We start from the raw sequence: 19,831 nt of genomic DNA on the forward strand, positions 1-19,831 counted from the left end.
AGCAGTGCCACATACGGGTCTTGAATGACTCACGGATTTGGAATTGATTTGGCTGATTTGACTTGGGGGACAGAAAATTTTCCTTTAAAAATTAAACAAAATCTTACCAGCAGTTTCTCCTGGGATCCTCTAAAACAGCAGTTCTCAACCTTTTTTGTACCAGGGCCCATTTGTAAAGCTTGATAGCCAGTGCCCCTCACTCCCGCCTCAGTGTGTGGGCCAGGCGGTAAGCAGCCCCTCGCAGGCTGCAATGTTGCATGTTTCTCCTTTTAAAGAAGTATCCATTTTTAAGGTTTGTTAAGCTTTCATAGATTCTTGCGACCCCGAGGTTGAGAAACGCTGGACTAGATCTCCTGAGGTCCCTTCCAGCCCTAACTTTCTGATTCTATGACAACAACATCCAAAGACTTCCTGCATCTTAAGGGCCACGATCTTTCCATTCGGGTGCAGGAACAGTCACAGAGATTGATTCTCTGCTGACAACTGCCTTCTGTCTTCAAGGTTTATGACAGCAGGCAGGAAGTGGTTGCTATGCACTGAGCTGTTACCAGGCACCCTCAGATAAGTTCTGTCTTTGCTACCACAACACGTTCCCCCAGAGGGGTGCACCACTCCTGGAAGCACTGCAATACCAGGCTGATGCATGGAGGGGATGGAGCAAGCTCCGGTTCCACCTCCCAGGACCAAAAATGTGCTCAATACACAGCCTCCAATGGAGGACGTATCAGATATTACAGCTGATAAGAACAGGAACTACACTTGATCTGGGCCAAGAGGCCGAGAAGCGATAGCCTGTACTTCTCCCAAACTCCGGCGCCCCCAGGTCTAGCCTGCCGTGCGTCACTGCAAGCCAAGCCACGAGGGCCTCCCTGCTCACAGTCCTCACCAGCAGCCTCTAGCTTCAAAACCCAGCACAAAATCCCTCCCCACATGTCTCCTGCCCCGTGGACTCAAGGCACTGGTTTCTGCCCCGTTTGTACAACCCAAACCCCCTATTTATGCCACCTCAATTCTTCCCTGTCTCTCCCTGCCTCCTTGCCAGCTGCAAGACAGTGGCTCGAGATTTGCATAACACTATGGGTGAGGATGATGTCATTGCACATTAACCCTCTCCTCTCCAGCGTTCCTCCAGCCCTGCTCTTTCAGCAGCAACCAGTCTTAGTGCAGTGGTTTGCCAGGACCCGTTTGGAAACATTGATGGCCAGTCCCAAGCCACAGACCCCTGGCCCTGCTGGTGCCCCTCACTCCCAACCTGCAGCCCCCTGCCCCCACCGCTCTGCTAGAGGGGGTCCTCAGCTGCTCCCCCACCCCCTTCAGGCCAGAGTGCTGTGGCTGCAGCAGTTCCTCTCCTGCTCATGCAGGAGACGGTGGAGTGAGTCCAGCCCGGCAGGGGCTGGAGGGAGGAGGAGGGGAGGCCTGTGGCACCCTCCCTGCCCTGGTCATGGCCCTACCTGCCCCCCAAGCAGCATCTCCTGGGCACCCTGCCCCTGTTTATACGGACATCGGCCCCAGTGCCGCTAGCCCGGCAATGCAGCTCCTGAAGGACCTTGCCCCCGCTCCCTCTGTCCTGATGCAGCCTCACTGCCCTGCCACCTTTCCCCAGTGCTGGCACCTGCCCCCCTCTAACACCCCCTACACATGGACAGTCCCCAAGCCCTGGACCTCCAACCCCCACTCCCCATATACTTATTGCATCCAGCTGCTGGGGCTGCTTCCACAACCCTGCCTGGTTGCACACTGGCCACGTGTGCATAGATGGACACGCACCCACTGCCGCACCCACTGCCTCCAATCACCCTAAGCAGCTCCTTGCAGGCTGGAAGGCTGCCTGCCTGCAAGGGGAAACCCATGCTTTCCCAGGTTTTTCTGGGACTTGCTTGCAACCCTTTGAAATATTCTTGCGACCTACTTTTGGGTCAGGACCCACTAGTTGAGAAACACTGCTCTAAAAGAGCAAGTTCAGTTGCAGCTTCAAAGCCACAGTTTAAGTTTACCGCTCCAAGTAAAGGTTTAACTGTCTGACTCGAGCTGTGAGTCATAAATAACTGATAACAGTTTATAACTGTAAGCGAAAGGCTGGCATACCTGCCCTCAGGAAACACTAGAAAAGAGGGGAGAACTCCCCCATACTATAGCACAGGCTCTTCTGCTGTGTAATCTGGTCCTTTTGAGCACAGTAATTTTGTCTATGGACCAGCTTCTGATGACACCGAAGACTCCCAGATGTTCCAGCAATAAAATCTTTTTTATGACTGCTGGTCAGGACTCTGCAAGATTTGCAGAGGGTGACTCTATACTAATAAATACACAGTAGAAATACACAATACAAAATGAGGGGACTTAGCCAAACAGCTGCTTTCATCATATTACACAGAGCATTTTGGCTCGTTTCCCTGCTTCCGTGAAGCCAACTGCTATAGTTGCTGTAAGGAAGGTCAGGGACAGGGAAGGGAAAGTGTCTGCAAGAGGGTGTTTCCTTTTAAGATTTATAAACGTCTAAGAGCATTTCAAGGTCAAAACACTGGACTCCGTATTAGAATAATGAACCCTGATCTTCCAGGGTGTGATTGCAAGCTAACCTGACAATACACTAGGCGTTTGAATTTTTTTATGTTGCAAATGAAGTCAAACACGCCAAGTTCTATATGAACGAACACCCTCTTTATATACAGCTCATCCTTTACAGGATGAGCTCCGTATTTCTTTCAGAAGTCCTGTACAGGGGCTTATCAGGGTGCTATAATCTCTTTTATGGACACTGAAAATAATGCTCCCTGTTATTCCAAAAGGCCCAGCCATTTATCAGCTAGCAGAAATTCGTCAGTTTGTTTTAAAACAATGTACTTCAGTGCCTCTGAGGAGCGAGATCAAAACATTCATCATAGGACCTGCCAAGTGCGTCTGATCCTTACAGGCTGGAAACAGCCAGCTTCTCAAACAGCATCCCAAGCACCTGGCCAAAAAGGTCATTCTGTACCCCCCGAAATTGCTGGATAATGATTAAAGCTAGAATGGATACATCTAAAAAAGTCTCCAGCCTTGTCTGCAGAAATACTCTTCAGGGCAGGGATTCTTGCTCTGTGTTTGGAGAATTCCCAACACGTGGTGTACGCAGCTGCTTTGTGCCACGCTTGCCAGCAAAGTCCTTGGGAGCTGCCTGTGGGTAGCGATTTTAACAACGAGGCCTGCAGCCCTTCAGACGCATACACCACTTGTTATCTTGTGTCTCTAATTAGAGAATTACCCCAGTGCCCTTGAGCATTCAGTTGCTTCCCTGAGCGCACAGGCCTGGATTTGAGTCCCATGATTTAGATGCTCATGTGAATTTTGTGCCTTTAATCCCTCTGCTCAATCCTGATCATTTATAAGGGTCCGTCTCAATCCCACAGTTGACTTTGTGGGGGATGGACTGAAATGGAGTCTGTTGAAAAACGGCCTCTCTTGACACTTCATTTCTTCTGCATATCTATAAAATGCATTCAGACCTTGAAATTAGGATGCACTTCAGCTTTGGGAAGATAACTCATTTTTAAAGGAAAGATACCGGCTGCGTTCCCTCCTGCTCAGGTCTGTACACGTACACAGAGCCTCTCGCGTTAGGGTTTTCCTTATGCCTTCTGAGTCACGTATCGATTCAAGATTAGGGGTTTGGAGCCTTCAGTTGATCTCAGCAGGGTTTTAGCGATGTCATTTCAGCCCATAGAAACAATGACTTCTGGCCAGGTAACCAAACTGGCTTTATGCAAAATATGGGGGGTGGAAAGGTCCCAGTGATGTGGCAGACACCTGCCGTATGTACACAGCTTTATTGCTCTGCAGCGAGGGTGTTGGCAGGGGAGGAGCAGTGACCTGACTCAGGCATACCTGGTCTTCTTGGATCTCAGTGCATTTTGTAATCCCACTTCCGGTTATCATTTAAAGTCCCCCCCAGTATAGGGTTAGATCCTCAGCCCATCTATCGCTTGGCCGTTAAATGACTCTCTCCTCCCTTTGCTCTGCTAATCTGCCTCCCCGAGATGCTAATTAACAAGAGGTGAGATTCACTCCTCTGGGACCAGCATGAACAGGGAGTAATTCAATTCACATCTGATGTGGAGTAATTGTTTTTCTGAGGGCGGTGTTACTGCCAGGATCTTTTTAAAACAGGGGAAGAAGCAGAGCACTCGCTTGTTAACCTCTGTGTACACTGGAGACAGTGCCATTTAGCTTTATTAGAAGAGTCAAGGTTTCTAGGTCTCTTCCACTTTTAACTGTTCTCCAACCCTGTTGGTTGCAGGTTATTTGCCAAACAACATCCATGCGGTGGAAGCAATGTTGGCTGCTGCAAGTATCGGTGCCATTTGGAGTTCGACTTCACCCGACTTTGGAATTAATGTAAGTAGAATTGCCTGTTCCAGTCATGAACCTGCCTGGTGTAGAAGGGAAGGGCGTTGGATGTGTCTTATAATCCAGATTCTTTTTTCCTTTTGTTAGCAGGGAGGTAGTTAGTCCTCTTAGTCTGAAGTCAGAGTAGATTTGCATCGTAGAGACTAATTAAATCAGAGGCGTGTGCCATCAGCTTTTGTAAGCGGGGGGCTTTTGTAAACAGATGCATCTGATGAAGTAAGCTGGCTGCTTACGAAAACTTATGCTATCCATTTCTGATTTGGTTAGTTTATAAGGTGCAAACCTACCCTGCCTTCCACCTTTCCTTCTATTGCCATCTTGTGGCAAAATTTAGAAAACTCCTGGCTGCAGGCAGGTTTATGATTTTTTTTTTTTTCAAAGTTGCCAAGCGATTTGGAAGGACAGTTTCCATTAATTTTAATGAGAATGAGGTGTCCAAAAGCTGAAGCTGGTTTTGTTCCATTCCAAATGAAGGCCAGGTGAGTAACGTTAAACACTTGTTGCCACCAGGTGATTCTTCCTGTACTAAATCAATTGGATCACGGTTTGCTTCCTAGTTGGGGGGGTATAGAAAAATGTACATCACAACAGATGAAAAATGGCACACCTCTTGAGAGGCCAGGGATTGAATTAGGCAAGGGCAGCAATGGTTGCCTTGGTGTAAAGGTGACCTCTAGGGCATGGTTGAAGCATAAGAAGCATTGCAATATGCATGAGGGATTCCTTCCTGACCTCTGTGGGCAATCCGTGTCTGCTGTGGAGCAAAAAAACTGTAGGTCTAACTCTCCTTTGGATTATACAGAGCTATTAGCCTGGAATAATTTCAGCCACACGTAAGGTTTAACAGACTTTTTCACCATAAGAAAAAATATCTAGTCTCTTACTTCCCTCCTTTTCCTCCCTTCAATCTTTCTGGTAAGATGCTGGATGGGGCTGAGATCTGTCAGCCTTTCTTCTGTGAAAAGGAACATCAGCCCCTGTAATAGGATAATGTGGGAATTCTGCATGGGAGTGTCTCCGTGGATAAGAGCTGCTTCTCTTCCAGACAGCTGACATTTGAGCGATAATGCCAGGCGCTCTGCAGTTAAAATAGCGGGGATTCATCTTCAGCAAGGCGAAGCTTTAGATGATCAAGCCTCACTGAGTTACTGCAGACACATTTTTGGTTGCATCTTCCTGTTGCTTCACTGTCATAAGATCCTGAAGGTTATGCGAAATCTGCAAACAGCATACTTCTACATGGATTAAACATTCAGGGTTTGAATAGCCCCTGTGTGTTTGGGCAAATGAAGGTGCTGCCTACAAAACGTAAGAGGGCTCCACCTAGATAACCGGGTGCTCTCTGGCAGCTTTGGGCATAACTTCCCTATTTAGGAAGCACCTGGCATGTCGTAATTAGTGCCAGATACAAATTGCTAAAGCACATAATACTGGAATATAGAATCCTCCTTCATTTCTTTCTTACAGGCATTTGGATTTGTAAGCATTTCAAGGCATCTCGCTTGCTATGTATTTATATTGTGCAAAGCACAGGAAGGTCAAAGCGGTTTGAAACATTTAGCTGATGTTTTATAATAAGAAGAGTCTTTGTAGTTGGCTGTAAGCAGAGACCTGTTGTATTGCCGAGTGAGCACTGGAGGGCAGCATGATGCTATTCTCCTACACGCGAGACTACATAATTGACAAAACCTTAATGATACTGGGGGGGAAAGACGTTACACCTTGTAATGACCAATCTGCTCTACAAATGTTTTTTGCTGGGTCAGAAAATGACAGTACAGAACGTTCTCCTTGCAGTGTGATTTGATTTTTCATTTGGGGCAAGATTGTTCATTTTACTCCTATTACAGAGTACAAATATGTTTCTCCCCGCACCAATGTGCTGTTATTTTCGCTACCCAAGCTCATTAAATTTTTGTGATAGCTTTTTAACCAAGCTTAGCTTCAGAGTGGGGGTGCCATCAATATCATTTACACTCCTTTTTTTAGAGGTTGGCTGGCCTGAATTCAGGGCCACATTAGAAAGCTCTCAGTGGACTTGAGAGAGACCCCTGATGTATCAGCTTCCAGCTTGATGGACAGGTCATCTTCTTTTCTGTGCTGATATAACTCCTGTTAACATAAATGCAGATTCCATGTGTGGGTCGGGGGGTGCTGAGTGACTTACAGGGTTCAGCACGCTTCTGTTTTGTATCCTATCCAAATGGAAGTGGTTGCTTGCAAAGTTTAGGATTTCTCTTGCACTGCTCGGAACAGCCTCCTGCATGCCGTGGATTTTAAGTCTTTTATGTAAGCCTGGAAGAAATCAGTTGCCAGAGGTAAATGGAAGAGGGAACTTGGTGGTTCCCTGTTATGGTGAACCTTGGTGCTGGGAGCCCTTTCCCCTCGTCTCTGGGCCTCCTGTGCCCAAAGGGTACAACTGCAGGAAGAAGGGTTCACTATTGCCCAGGTATAAGCAGCTGTTTGAAATGCAAGCTTTAGGGTCAGGTTCTGCTCTTGAGAATGAGGTGGATGGACCCTTGCAGGGAGCATGTTTATAATCAAGGGGATTGTACATCTGGGTCTAAGAGAATACAGCTGAGTCCTAGCACAACCTGAGCTTTGAAGAGATCTGATACATGCTGAGCCATTTTGTTGGATCCAAGAGCCAGCGTTACAACTGAGGTGACCTCCATCAGTTTGTAGTCTGATCACTCAAAGCTTGCCCTATGGATCTCACCTTGTCAATGCTAATGAATCCAGCCTGGGGTGGTGGCAGTCCCCATTAAAGAGTGCCAGGATCAAGGTTGTCTCTCCTTGGATGCAAAATTCTTCTCTTCCTTTTCCCCATCTCTTTCCCCCACAGAATAGGGACATCCTTGCTAGTTTGCCAGCTAATTTTTGGAACTTGAAAGCGGTCTTGTTTCAGTATGGCCTTCAGCCTGCAAGCACAACAGCCTTTGAAGCATGTGCGCCCCTCACTTTGACATTTGGGCAGTTCCTGGAAAATGCTGCAAGCAAATCGATAAGACGGCAGACTTGTTGGAGGCAGGTGGAAATATGACTTGTGCTCCCTTTAGAGGCTAATTTTAACGTTGTAATGAAATCACCATGCTAGAGTCTGGGACTTTTGTGACAGCTGATATTGTAGATACTGGTTTCCTGAAAAATCTGTTCCCTGTCACTGGAATGGACACTAGGGATTTCTCGACTAATTAATACATTTAGATTTCAGATTTCAACACTACTGTTTCCTTTTCCCTTCCTTGCTCCATCTCTGGAGAAATACACTTTGGTGCTCTTCTGTAGTTTGCAGACGGCTTTCTTGTAGCTGGTAACTTGGAGAGCTGCTGCATGGCATGGAATATGAGATAGCATAAGACTCTCTCTCCTGGGTATCAGAGAAATATGTGAAGGGAGGGAGAAATGTTTCTTGGCCAAAATTTAGGAGGAGTGAATGTTTGAAAACTCAGGACCAGTATGTGACGCCAACTAGGAAGAAATTCTTCATGGATCGGAGAGCTGGCCTAGATTCATAGATTCATAGATGTTAGGGTCAGAAGGGACCTCAATAGATCATCGAGTCCGACCCCCTGCATAAGCAGGAAAGAGTGCTGGGTCTAGATGACCCCAGCTAGATGCATATCCAACCTCCTCTTGAAGACCCCCAGGGTAGGGGAGAGCACCACCTCCCTTGGGAGCCCGTTCCAGACCTTGGCCACTCGAACTGTGAAGAAGTTCTTCCTAATGTCCAGTCTAAATCTGCTCTCTGCTAGCTTGTGGCCATTATTTCTTGTAACCCCCGGGGGTGCCTTGGTGAATAAAACCTCACCATTTCCCTTCTGTGCCCCCGTGATGAACTTATAGGCAGCCACAAGGTCGCCTCTCAACCTTTTCTTGCGGAGGCTGAAGAGGTCCAGGTTCTCTAGTCTCTCCTCGTAGGGGTTGGTCTGCAGGCCCGTAACCATACGAGTGGCCCTTCTCTGGACCCTCTCCAGGTTATCCGCATCCCTCTTGAAGTGCGGTGCCCAGAATTGCACACAGTACTCCAGCTGCAGTCTGACCAGCGCCCGATAGAGGGGAAGTATCACCTCTTTGGATCTGTTCGTCATGCATCTGCTGATGCACGATAAAGTGCCATTGGCTTTTCTGATGGCTTCGTCACACTGCCGACTCATGTTCATCTTGGAGTCCACTAGGACTCCAAGATCCCTTTCCACTTCTGTGCCACCCAGCAGGTCATTCCCTAGGCTGTAGGTGGGCTGGACATTTTTCCTCCCTAGGTGCAGCACTTTGCATTTCTCCTTGTTGAACTGCATTCTGTTGTTTTCTGCCCACTTGTCCAACCTGTCCAGGTCTGCTTGCAGCTGTTCCCTGCCCTCCGGCGTGTCCACTTCTCCCCATAGCTTTGTGTCATCCGCAAACTTGGACAGAGTACATTTGACTCCCTCGTCCAAGTCGCTGATGAAGACATTGAAGAGTATCGGTCCAAGGACCGAGCCCTGCGGGACCCCACTGCCCACACCCTTCCAGGTTGAAACCTAGCCATCCACCACGACTCTGGGTGCGACCCTCTAGCCAATTCGCCACCCACTGGACTGTGTAGTCATCCAAGACACAGCCTCTTAACTTGTTCACCAGTATGGGGTGGGATACCGTATCGAAGGCCTTCCTGAAGTCTAAGTATACGATATCCACCCCTCCTCCTGTGTCCAGGCATTTCATAACCTGGTCATAAAAAGAGACTAGATTAGTCAGGCACGATCTGCCTGCCACGAACCTGTGCTGGTTTCCCCTCAGCATAATTTGAGGGGCCTAGTGCTCCATCCCTTACTCTTTTATATCCTGCCTTGCGGCACCCGTAGGGGGTACATGGAGAAATGATACAGGATGGCTTCCCAGCCCTTCAGGAGACTCCATGCAAAGCTTGACTAGGCCAGTACGAAGAAGCTATTTGAGAGGATGAACTTCACACTGCCAGGCTGTGATTTCTCATCAGTTTTATATCAGAGTGACTCCTTTAACTTCCATGGACTTGCCCCTGTTCACAGTGGCATGAGCAGAATTGGGCCCTCCTCTTCTCTGATCCTGTTGCTCAAAAATATTCTGTACACAGACAGTCTATATAGCAGGAATGCACAGGGTATAGAAGTATCTCTCTTGCCCACGCAGAGCCACTTTGCATAAAGCCTAATTGCTCTGGTTTTGCGAGGGGTGGGGGAATTCATCATTATTCTTATGGCAGTGGTACAATTGGGTTTCCACTTCAGCTGATCTGGTCCCAAAGGCTGGTTCTAGTGAGGAGCTTTTTAAGCTGTATTATTACTTATTTAGCGAACTCAATTGCTTGCTGTGATACCACATTTATTGAGTGTGCATAAAAGGAATAATGGATTTATTCTTTCTGGGCAAATGACTTAAGGAAATTGCTGTCTGCGCAGTATATGCGAAGCCCACAGGAATTCCCAGCAAACTAGCTGTTGCATCTCAATTGGACTGTCATGCAGCAGGCAAAGCTGGAGGCTGGAGAGGATGGGTAGTGAGGCAGAACAAACACTCCAGTGAGTTTGGTGGCTTCACAAAGTGTTTTGGGAAATTCTCTTCTGTTGTGGGCGACTGTCAATTTTGTGATGCTGGGCAGATTTTGCAATGCTAATGCTTCAAATAACCCAACCAGAGAGAGATGAAGATGCTCTCTGCTGAGATGTTTTATTAATAGGATTTGCTTCTTCCTGTCGAATACAAAAACCCCATCTTGGGAAGGCCACAGCATGTGGTGCACCTGAAAAATCAACGCAGTGCCAGGAGGCTTTTATTGCTCAGATGTGATAATAGTTGCAATTCATTCCTGAATAGTCTCCAGTTAACTGGAGGGTAACGTCTGAGTGTTTAGTTTTTGCATGTGACCTGGTATGAGATGCCCAAAGGACTGTTTTGACTTTATTCTCTTGCAAAACCGAATCATGCCAATAAAGCTGGTGAAATTGTGTCCTTGACTTAGCAGAAGGAATATCTCTGAATTCCTGGGAAGTTTATGTCACTTACAAAGGCAGGTCTTTTAGTGATTTCCAAAACGTCTTTCAGTTTTACTATACAAACAAATGCAGTATTCTGCTGAAATGGGCTCAGACTCTGGGGCTGCATTTACAGAGATATGTAGGTACAAACTAGCACCTACGAAGGTTTGCAACAGTGCCTAAATAGGTGTAGTGCATAATTTTGCTTGGCATCAAGGCAGTTAGGTGCCTCACCTGTGCAGACATACAAAAAACTAGAACTCTTAGTTCCAAAATGATACCTTTTATTAGACCAACTGGAAAATGGCAAGAAAATTGTCCTTTTCTGCAGGCTTTTGGGAATCTAAGTCCCTTCGTCAGGCTCTGGGAAAAGCGTAGATGGTACAAGATGGTAAAAAGTCCCCGTAGGTCAGAAATACACTTCATTTTTGCAGAGAGGGAGCTGAAGATGGAAGTCTGTTCCTCTGGGTCCATGAGAGTGTCTTTGTGAGCTGTGTTGAGTAGCTCTTTGATGTGTTGATCAGGTAGAATTCCTTCCCTGAAGGTGTCAGATGGTAGGTAGGGAGGCAAAAAAACCTTCCTTGTTGTTCTGCAGTGAAGTTTAAAATCCAAAATCACCTGTGCAGATGCACTTGCATGTAGGCGCTACTTGGATTTACACATCTGTGCATGTCCTACCTTTTGCAAAACTAGCCCTGCAGGTAGTAGTGTTGGTGGAGTGTCTTGGGCAATTACTGTAGTATTTAACTGGCACAGTCAGATGCTGGGATCATGAAACCACTCACCAAACCACTGTTCGTCAAAATGTTGGGGGTTGGGTGGAAAGAACAGGTTCAGTCAGTGCTTTAATGTTATTCATGTATGTAGCCCCTCTTATTCCTTTATTGCTTCTTTGAGACCAGGCTTTGGATTTAGCAGCCCGTGGATTTCCCCTCTGCAGCGATTCATGGTGCAATTGTTTGTCTCTTTTCTCTTTTTTCCACAGGGCGTGCTGGACAGGTTCTCTCAAATTCAGCCCAAGCTGATCTTCTCGGTTGAAGCTGTCATTTACAATGGCAAAGAGCATAACCACATGGAGAAACTACAGAGCGTGGTAAAAGGTATTTCACTACATTGCACGGGAACTCTCGCAGAGCTTGTTAGAAACCTCGAGGGTAAAACAAGAGGAAATAGAATCCAGATTAGGCAAAATTACTTAACCCTGAAGATCACAGTCCACTCGAGACCTAAGTACCCCACATAGAGGGGTTCCTGCAGCATTTGGGGGCTCAGGCTTGGAGCCCAGCGTAGAGCTGGCCCCTGGTTCCTTCCGCATTTTCCTGGACTTATGCAAAGAAGGAGAAGGGAACTCGTTATGGGAGGAACATGTTATATGTGTTTATATTGGCCAGGCAGGTGAATAAATGCATTCATTTGGCCCAAATCCACTCTTGCTTATACCCAGGAAACCTGAGGCTGTCTGGGGTTGTGTGGGCTCACCTGACAGCAAAACATGGCCCGCTGGAGAGATTATGATCCAGCACTTGGTTATATAAAGTTGGCACAGTTTGGCAATGTTCCATGGAGAAGCAGATAGATGGGAGAAGAGAAAAGAAAAGATTGAACTATTCCCGTTACCCGGGGCATGACATTACACAGGCCTACCAAGCAGAAAAGGGCTTTTGTTTATAAAACTGAAATGAAATGAATAGCAATTTTCATACTTTGCTTCTCCCTCCTCCTTCCTCCCAGGACTTCCCGATTTAAAAAAAGTGGTGGTGATTCCGTATGTCTCCTCAAGGGAAACGATTGATATTTCTAAAATTCCTAACAGGTAATCGCATGAAGTAAATGTCTTTGAACAACTGTTGCCCCTGTTTAAAATAGGGACTGGATGAAACCAGAAGCCTGGCAAGACTTTTCCAGCTTCTGTCGCCTTGACTTCTGCCCCACGTCGTCTCGGCTCTGAAAACTTGTGCTGCAGGTTTCTTTCTGCCGCGGCAGTGTAAGGGTCCCCGTCGGGTTCCTGAAACCTGCTTGTACAGTGCCTAGCATAAGCAGAGTTGTCCCCTCTCCCATGAGTGTTGGCACGAAGGAAGTGTGTCCATACTTCACAATACACTGTGAGATGTTATCCCCTTAAATCTATGGGATAACCTTGTTGGGTTTCTGTCAACATACAAATCATGTTTTATGGCTTGATTTGTTTTTTTTCTGATAGCTTTTCAGTTGACTAAACCTGCAAGAAGCTCAGAAATCTAATCTTTCATTTAGTTTTCTGTATTTAGGTCATAGCTTAGGTTCTGCTCATCCATTTCTTATGCAAATAATTTTGAATGGTTCAGCTCCTGTTCCTGTCAACACATCTGCAACTCAGATGAATTGGTAGATTCATGCTAAAGGTGTAAGTGGAAGCAGAATTTGTGCCCTTGCCTCTACTGGAGCTGTTAATGCGGATGGTTGGCAGGATCATGTTAAATTTTGATTGAAAGGAAGTCCCTGCTCTGTTTAGTCAGTTGTACCTTTTTGTTTCCTCCTGTGCCAACATTATGTTTGGGCCATTTAATTTTCAACACTGTTTGGGGAGCTATATTGCTTTAGTTTAAAGAAATGAAACCCCGATTGTCTGTTCAGCAGAGCTGAACCTGTAGTAGAGCACCAAGGGAGTAAAAGTGTGTAGAGTCCTTTGTGGGGACACGGATAAGCTCTTGTATCATGCGTACATTGTACCGTTGTACTTCAGTAAGCTCTTGTACTGTGCTTACTTTAGGGGAAACCCCACTATTGAGATGCATGAAGTTAAATGAGCAAGCCGCTGAACTGCTTTCTTTAATTACAATGCTTCTTATCTCTCTGTTTGTATTGACACAGCGAGTAGTTCTGCAAAGAGATGGAATTAGTTTGCTTTTAAACTAATTTACCTGTAATTTCAACTTGTCAGCACTGGATTTATAACTACTCTGTGCGTCTGTCTTCCCTTCTTTCCTTTCCCCTGAAATAGGCGACGGTATCTTTTTCTCATATATCGCCTTCGCTCTGAGCAACGGTAATTGATATAAAATAGGAGCATCTAGTAAAATTACATTATCCACTTCATTTAGCTTTATACCGTAAAACAAGCTGCCTCCATTAAACAGCTTGGATTTTGCTCCCCATTGCTGTTCATTTTTTTTTTTGACTGCTGGATACTACAGATAAACATAAAAAAAAGTCCACCAAGCTTTTCATTTTTATAAAAGCAGTGAAATGGCAGCTATTTAGCTGGATTTATTGATCATCTTAAGGAAAATGTTTGCTCTGTGTGAAATATCCTATTAGGCAGGGTGTTTATATAAATGTGATAGTGTATATTGGGGAAAGGGAAGCAAGCTTCAAAATTGAGCAATGAATAATTTAAATGACATTTTTAGAAGTAATTTGTTTTGCTTATTTACTGTTCTGGGTTAGGTTACTCGGATCCCTCTCTCAACTGATTACAGTTCCAAACCACGCATCGAGGGCCAATTTCTTTGTCACCCCAAAAGAGCTCCAGCTTTTTGACATTGAAACTGCAGCCTCAGCTACCTTTGCAACTGTGTCAAGGGCCCCCATTACAGCATAGCTGTCCCCTGACACTCTTCTGGAGTGCACTGTAGGTAGGGCCTTAGCCCTTTTGTCTGCATGGCACACCGGGACTCCAACTGTTAGGACCAGAGGATAAAAAGAGGACTTGGCCTTCAGACCTGCAAGCACTTGGACTCCACGTCACTCCCTGTAGACCGAGATGTTCTGAAGCTGGTGCATCTGTCATGGGTGCAGTCACTGAGCCAGGCTCCCCTTGGCTGACTTGCTCTCTGTTTGGGGCTTTTTAACTCTTAGATGGACTTCATGTGCAGAATGGTACACTTGTTCTCCTGGGGAAACCTTTTCTGGCTTGTTATGCTGGTTTGTTGACACTTAAAAAATTGCCTAAAGCTGAACCACTAAGCAATTTAAACAAAGGGCTGAGAAGGGAGAGGAATTCAATGGAGGTTGCTTATCCTACCTTGGGAGTCTTCAAGAGGAGGCAGATATTTGGCTGGGGTGATATGACCCTGGCACCCATTCCTGTCTGGGGCAGGGGGTCGGACCTGATGATCTATTTAGGTCCCTTTCTACCCTAAGCACTGTGATACTATGATACGATGATAAGAGGGCTGTTGCATGTAGAAATGATCTTGTAGATCAGTGATGCTCAGACTCTAACTTATGGCCTGAATCTGGCCTGTGGGGCTGTTGTTCAGCCCCATAGCCCTCCTGGGTCCAGGAATTTGTTGGCAGCGGAGTGGTGGCAGTTTTAATCCCAGAGCCACGGCAGTTAACACTACCACCATTGCAGACCCAAGGGGCACGCTGGGCTGGATGACATGGCCCCGTTTGCAGGTTGCACCGTGATTTGGCAGGTGGGGCCAGACCTGCATGCTAAGCCCCTGCTGGATCAGGCCCACGAACCAACTCGGTCCATGGGGCTGGAGGCTTGAGCACCACCATTGTACATAGTTGCGTTTGAGTATCAGTTGATCTTTTTTTTTTAAATTTCCCCCCTCTTACTTTCGCAGTGTATTCCTAGAAGACTTCCTTGGTGGTGGGAAAGGAGACCAGGCTCCCCAGCTGGAGTTCGAACAGCTGCCTTTTAGTCATCCGCTCTTCATCATGTATTCATCTGGTACAACAGGAGCACCTAAATGCATGGTTCATTCCGCAGGGGTAGGTATCTCCTCCTGGAGATGCAGTCTTTGTTGATAGCCAGCCACTCTTTCTTCTTTCTAAAGCATATTGTGGTACGGGAGGTTGTTTAATGTCATGCGAAGTGGTGGGTTGGCTTGGGAGATTTCAGCAACTGACTACAAAAATGTTCACCTCTGGCTCAGGGTTGGGGTCCCATACAGGTCAATAAGAAGGCATGGCTGTCTGAGCCTTGTCATGGCACCCTGTGAAGGCATGGCTGTCTGAGCCTTGTCGTGGCACCCTGCGAAGTGTCTTGGTGCATTTCCCAGTGGACAGGTGTCTGTCCTGAAAGGAAAAGCTTGCTTGGCATGGCTGATGCCCTCACTGCCAGAGAAGCCTGTAATTGGATGAATGACCCTCAGACTTAATGACTAACTGTCAAGTATGAGGCTTGCTGGCAAAGGATGTGGGGAAGCTTGTGCTACTGGGCCGGACATCTGTGACTGAAAGACTTCAAACCCCAAAGCTGCCAATCTGATCATCTGTTCTCCTTTCCCCTTTCCTTTAAAAAAAGGAAAAAAAAAAGAAAAAAAGCAACCAGAATGTTAGGGGGTGGATAGATCTGCAATTTCGAAGTCAGGAATTTACCACTATTCAGCTGAATTTACCAGCCCCTCCTGTCTTGCTGTAAGTACAAGTTTATCCCGTGTCACTCAGGGGTAAGCTGCCCTGGTTCAAGTTACCAGCGTTTAGCTTCACTTGCTGTGTGACAGGAGCAGACAGATGATGCCAGGACAATAGATTGGCTGAATCGTAATGGGCAGGACCTCTTTTCACCCTGTGTCAAACAGTGCACCTGCTAATCTGTCCATAGTCTTAGTTTCCTGGTGTAAGTTTTCGTCATATGGAGGCAAAGCTTTGGGGAGCACTGTCTGAGGTCAAAGATTTAAACAATTTCAGCCCAACAAGCCTCATCTCACAATTTTTCTGAGTTTGTTTGGGAAGTCTGAGCGAGACCCTTCCAGCTCTGCACAAGTTCGGCATAAATGCCAGTGTTTTCCTAGGAGGTGATTTTAGCTTGTGCTGCCTACTGGGGTCTGTATCAAAAAGGCTGATGTTTGAAACTTGACATCTGGCCTGGTTATCTTTCTCCCCAAGGGTGCTTGTGTTTAAAAAAAAGTGCCATTTGATTTAAGAAAGTACAAAATATCTGGAAATGACCTGTGAGCCTGTACTGTAAAACACTTCCTTCTGCATACTAGAATGTACAGTCTTCTCTCTTGCACCCCAAATGTCTCTGTGTGAATTTTCAGAGGGAAGGGTGGTGATGAACATCTCAGGGAAATGGCTACAATAATTTGCAGCCTTTTAACACCCGTAGGGTTTGATTAGGGCCCTGAGTGCGCATGTCCTCTCCTTCCCTTGGTGGGAAGGATGGGAAGTCTTGCACAGAGGTGAATCCTTTGGTTCCATCCTGCTCCCAAACACCTCCTGTCCATCACCAACAGGGGATCATCCACGAGGCATCATGCTCTTCATGGGAGCTGTTTTGGGAAGGGAATCCCACTTGGGTAGCAGAAAATGGAAGAAATTCCAGAGCCGCACAGGGTTTAGAAGGCCAGGCTGGAGCAAAAGGGCCAGCGAGCTGAACAAGGGTGCATGATAAAACACTTGAGAGGTGAGACCTGCAGCTCGCAGGGAAGAGAAATCCCGTTCTTGTGTAGGTTTGTTCCTTCCTGATGATTATCTAGGCAGCTGCTCAGCTTGCTGCCAAGTTCTCCTCCAGCCCCAGCTGGAACTGAATCAGCCCTAAGATCCTGGTAACTCCTGTGGCCGTCTATGCCGCACCATGGGAAAGGCCAGATTGAGAATGGGATGACCAAGGTGTGTGATCACTTTCTGTGTTCCTGCTGAGCTGCTCCACCACAACCTATTGGGAAGTGACTACTTTTTGAGGTGGGATGACTATTATGTGGGTTGGCCTGGTGTGTGTGGCAGGTGTGGCTACCCAAGGCCCTGGACTGGCCTGCTGCAAACATTTTTCCACTTGAATAGGGTCCAGAGCCCCCAAAACATGCATATACACAGGGTCTCACAGTGTGCACGGTTGCCTGGCTTCCATCATTTGACAGTTTGGCTCTTGGTGAAGTCAATGGCAGGACTCTTGTTGAGTTCAGCAGAGGGAGAATCAGGTCATTATTGCTTCAGCCCTGAATTACCGTGAAGTTACGTTTTTTCCAGAACCCAGCCGAAGGTTAGTTGAAGTTTGGTGACTGTAATTAAAAATACAAGAGATGATGAAATGACAGCAAAAGTATATTCAATTACTGTTGATTGCAGTAGGCTTTTAATGCAGCTTGATTATCCTATTGATCTCTGTATAGACAGTGATAGAAATTTTTTTCCTTTTCTTTTTTTTTAATTTTAACTTTATAACTTAAATTAGCCTACAGTGTGACTTGTGTTGAATTCATGCATTTCCTCTGAATGCCTCTTGTGTCTTGTACTGAAACAACATATGTAAATAATTTAAACGAAGCCAAACCTTTGAAAAGACTTGAATTGCATTGTCTTGCAGGCAGAAGGATTTTTTTTTTTTGGCCTTTTGGAAGCAAAGGTCTGTTGTATTGCATAGTGATCCTGCAGTGAGTTGTACGAAAGAGAAATGTATGGAGGCTTTTCCCCTAATTTTTTAAAAAGAAATTATCCAGTCATTCCTATTCCTAGTCATAGAAACATTGGCCTGCCTTGTGCTTATTTCATGCTTTTGTGGTTACTCCTGAATTTCCTATAAAGGAGAGGAGACACAAGCTCTACTGATAGGTAACATGGTCCACTGGTTACCTAAGGACTTTGGAAAGCTGAGCTTAGTTCTGTACCCTGCCACAGACTGCCTTTGTGACCTTGGGCACATCATTTTGTCCCTCTGTGCCTTAGTGCTCTGACTGTAAGTGGGAACGATCCTTCTCTACCTCACAGGGAAGTTGTGAAGATATATCCACTGTAGATTGTAAGGCACGTGGATGCAATAGTAATGGGAGTTAGATAAGTTCCTTGCATACAAAAGAGAAAATTCCAAGCCTTCTGTCCCCAGTCTCCTGCTTAAACTGAGTTTTTTCCAGGTTCATAGTCAATGCCTGGACTCCTCATTTAAAATGGCATTCCAGTGTCCAAGCTCTGTATTAGTAAAGTATAAACTGGAATATAAGAGCAAAAAAATCTGAGTTTGAATCAGTGGGATGTAGTCCTGATACAGATGTCTAACTAAGATGATGCTCATTTGAGATTCAATTCTTGCAAAGCCCGAACTACACTTAACGTACTCTGGGTAGTCTCAGTAAGCCTGTGAACACTATTTTTGCATGATATGGACTTGAATTCTGCTTTTAAACTCTGGGTTGCTGAACACCGCGTGTAGCTAGATGGCAGCATTGTGATACCTCAGGGCACAGCAGCAGTGGCAGGTAAAATCTAGTCCTGGTTCCTGTGGGAAGCTAAGGGAAAAGCAGGTTTGTTCATATATTTCAGTATTTTTTTTCTTTCCACAAAGCATGTGTCATTTCTGTCACTCTTCCATTTTATTATCAGTTTTCACCTGTAATGTATTTCCTTTCCACATGCATCTTGTTTGCATGTGAAGACCCTCATAGCTTCGTCATGAGCCCTTGCAGAAATTCTTAAATCTGCCACATGACTGTCACTTGAATAAAGTGAGTTAGTGAAGTAGTTTATAAATTCACTGGTCCTGAAAAGTCACTTTGTAACAGCGATCAAAAAAAAAAAAAAAAGATACTTTATCGTAGAATCATATAAAGGAGGACAGGAAAAGGACCTTCAGAGGTTGTCTAGCCCCAGCCCTCACCAGAGGCAGGATCATCCCTATCCAAACCATTCTCTAACCTATTAGTAAAACTACACAGTCAACCCTGACACCACCACAAGGCATTACACTGCAACCTGCCACAGGTCAGGCAAGGGGACAAAGGTGGCCAGTGTCCTGCTGCTAGTCACCTTTCCTGCAAAAGAGAGGAGTGAGCAGTAGTATTTTTTTTTTCAGTGTACTGTCATTTACTATTAATGTTTTCTGTAACTTGAATGCTTTGGAGGATATGTAGGTAGTTACGTCTGCAATCCCCAAAGCGTTTAAGTATGAAACGGTTTGGATCATCAAGGTGACCTAGTCAAAAAATGTTAATCCTCTGCCCACGATGACTAGGTTCAGAACAGCTTTAGGTCTCATGTACTGTCACATTTGAAACACTCGGTAAGGCTTGGGGAAAGCGACTGGCAGAACCGCAGAGACAGAATTATAGACAAGCCCTAACGAGCTCTGCAAGGGAACGCACAACCCTACGGGCTGATGATGGAAAGGCGATGAAGTTCTTGAAGGAAGCTACCTGTGCCTTTTGTTTCAGGTTAGGCACAGGAAATACTGAGGTCTAGGGAGCGGGGATGAAAAGTTATATGCAAGGGGAATGGAGAACACTGTCCAAACTGGTGTACTGATGGGGACAGGTATTGCCTGCTTTGGTGCACTCTGTTTTGCGAAGGGGCAGGATTCAATATCTGTTTGTAATCATGAAATACGGTCTGGTGTGCGCATGCCACATTTGATTTAGGAAAGCATATTTTGCCACCACGTCTTTTGCTTTGCATTTACAGAAATTCCTTCCTTCACTCTTATTTTCAGGGCACACTAATTCAGCACCTGAAGGAGCATATTCTTCATGGCAACATGACCAGCAACGATGTCATTATGTACTATACAACGGCAAGTGTGGATT

The 19,831-nt window shown here is 45.9% G+C and overlaps 1 protein-coding gene and 1 non-coding gene across 2 annotated transcripts in view; one reads left to right on the top strand and one right to left on the bottom strand.

Annotated features, from left to right (window-relative positions):
* Window positions 1-19,831, top strand: part of AACS (acetoacetyl-CoA synthetase) — a 69,796-nt gene that overhangs the window by 29,074 nt on the left and 20,891 nt on the right. The window contains exons 5-9 of the mRNA XM_006261865.4: window positions 4,277-4,374; window positions 11,368-11,482; window positions 12,114-12,195; window positions 14,939-15,086; window positions 19,738-19,818. Coding sequence (XP_006261927.2) covers window positions 4,277-4,374; window positions 11,368-11,482; window positions 12,114-12,195; window positions 14,939-15,086; window positions 19,738-19,818 — 524 coding nt within the window. The remainder of the gene's footprint in view (window positions 1-4,276; window positions 4,375-11,367; window positions 11,483-12,113; window positions 12,196-14,938; window positions 15,087-19,737; window positions 19,819-19,831) is intronic.
* Window positions 599-789, bottom strand: LOC132243629 (U2 spliceosomal RNA). Its single transcript, XR_009455361.1, has one exon. It is a non-coding gene; the product is annotated as a U2 spliceosomal RNA (small nuclear RNA).

This window comes from Alligator mississippiensis, chromosome 10 (assembly GCF_030867095.1).
Source record: "Alligator mississippiensis isolate rAllMis1 chromosome 10, rAllMis1, whole genome shotgun sequence".
NCBI classification, from domain to species: Eukaryota; Metazoa; Chordata; order Crocodylia; family Alligatoridae; genus Alligator; species Alligator mississippiensis.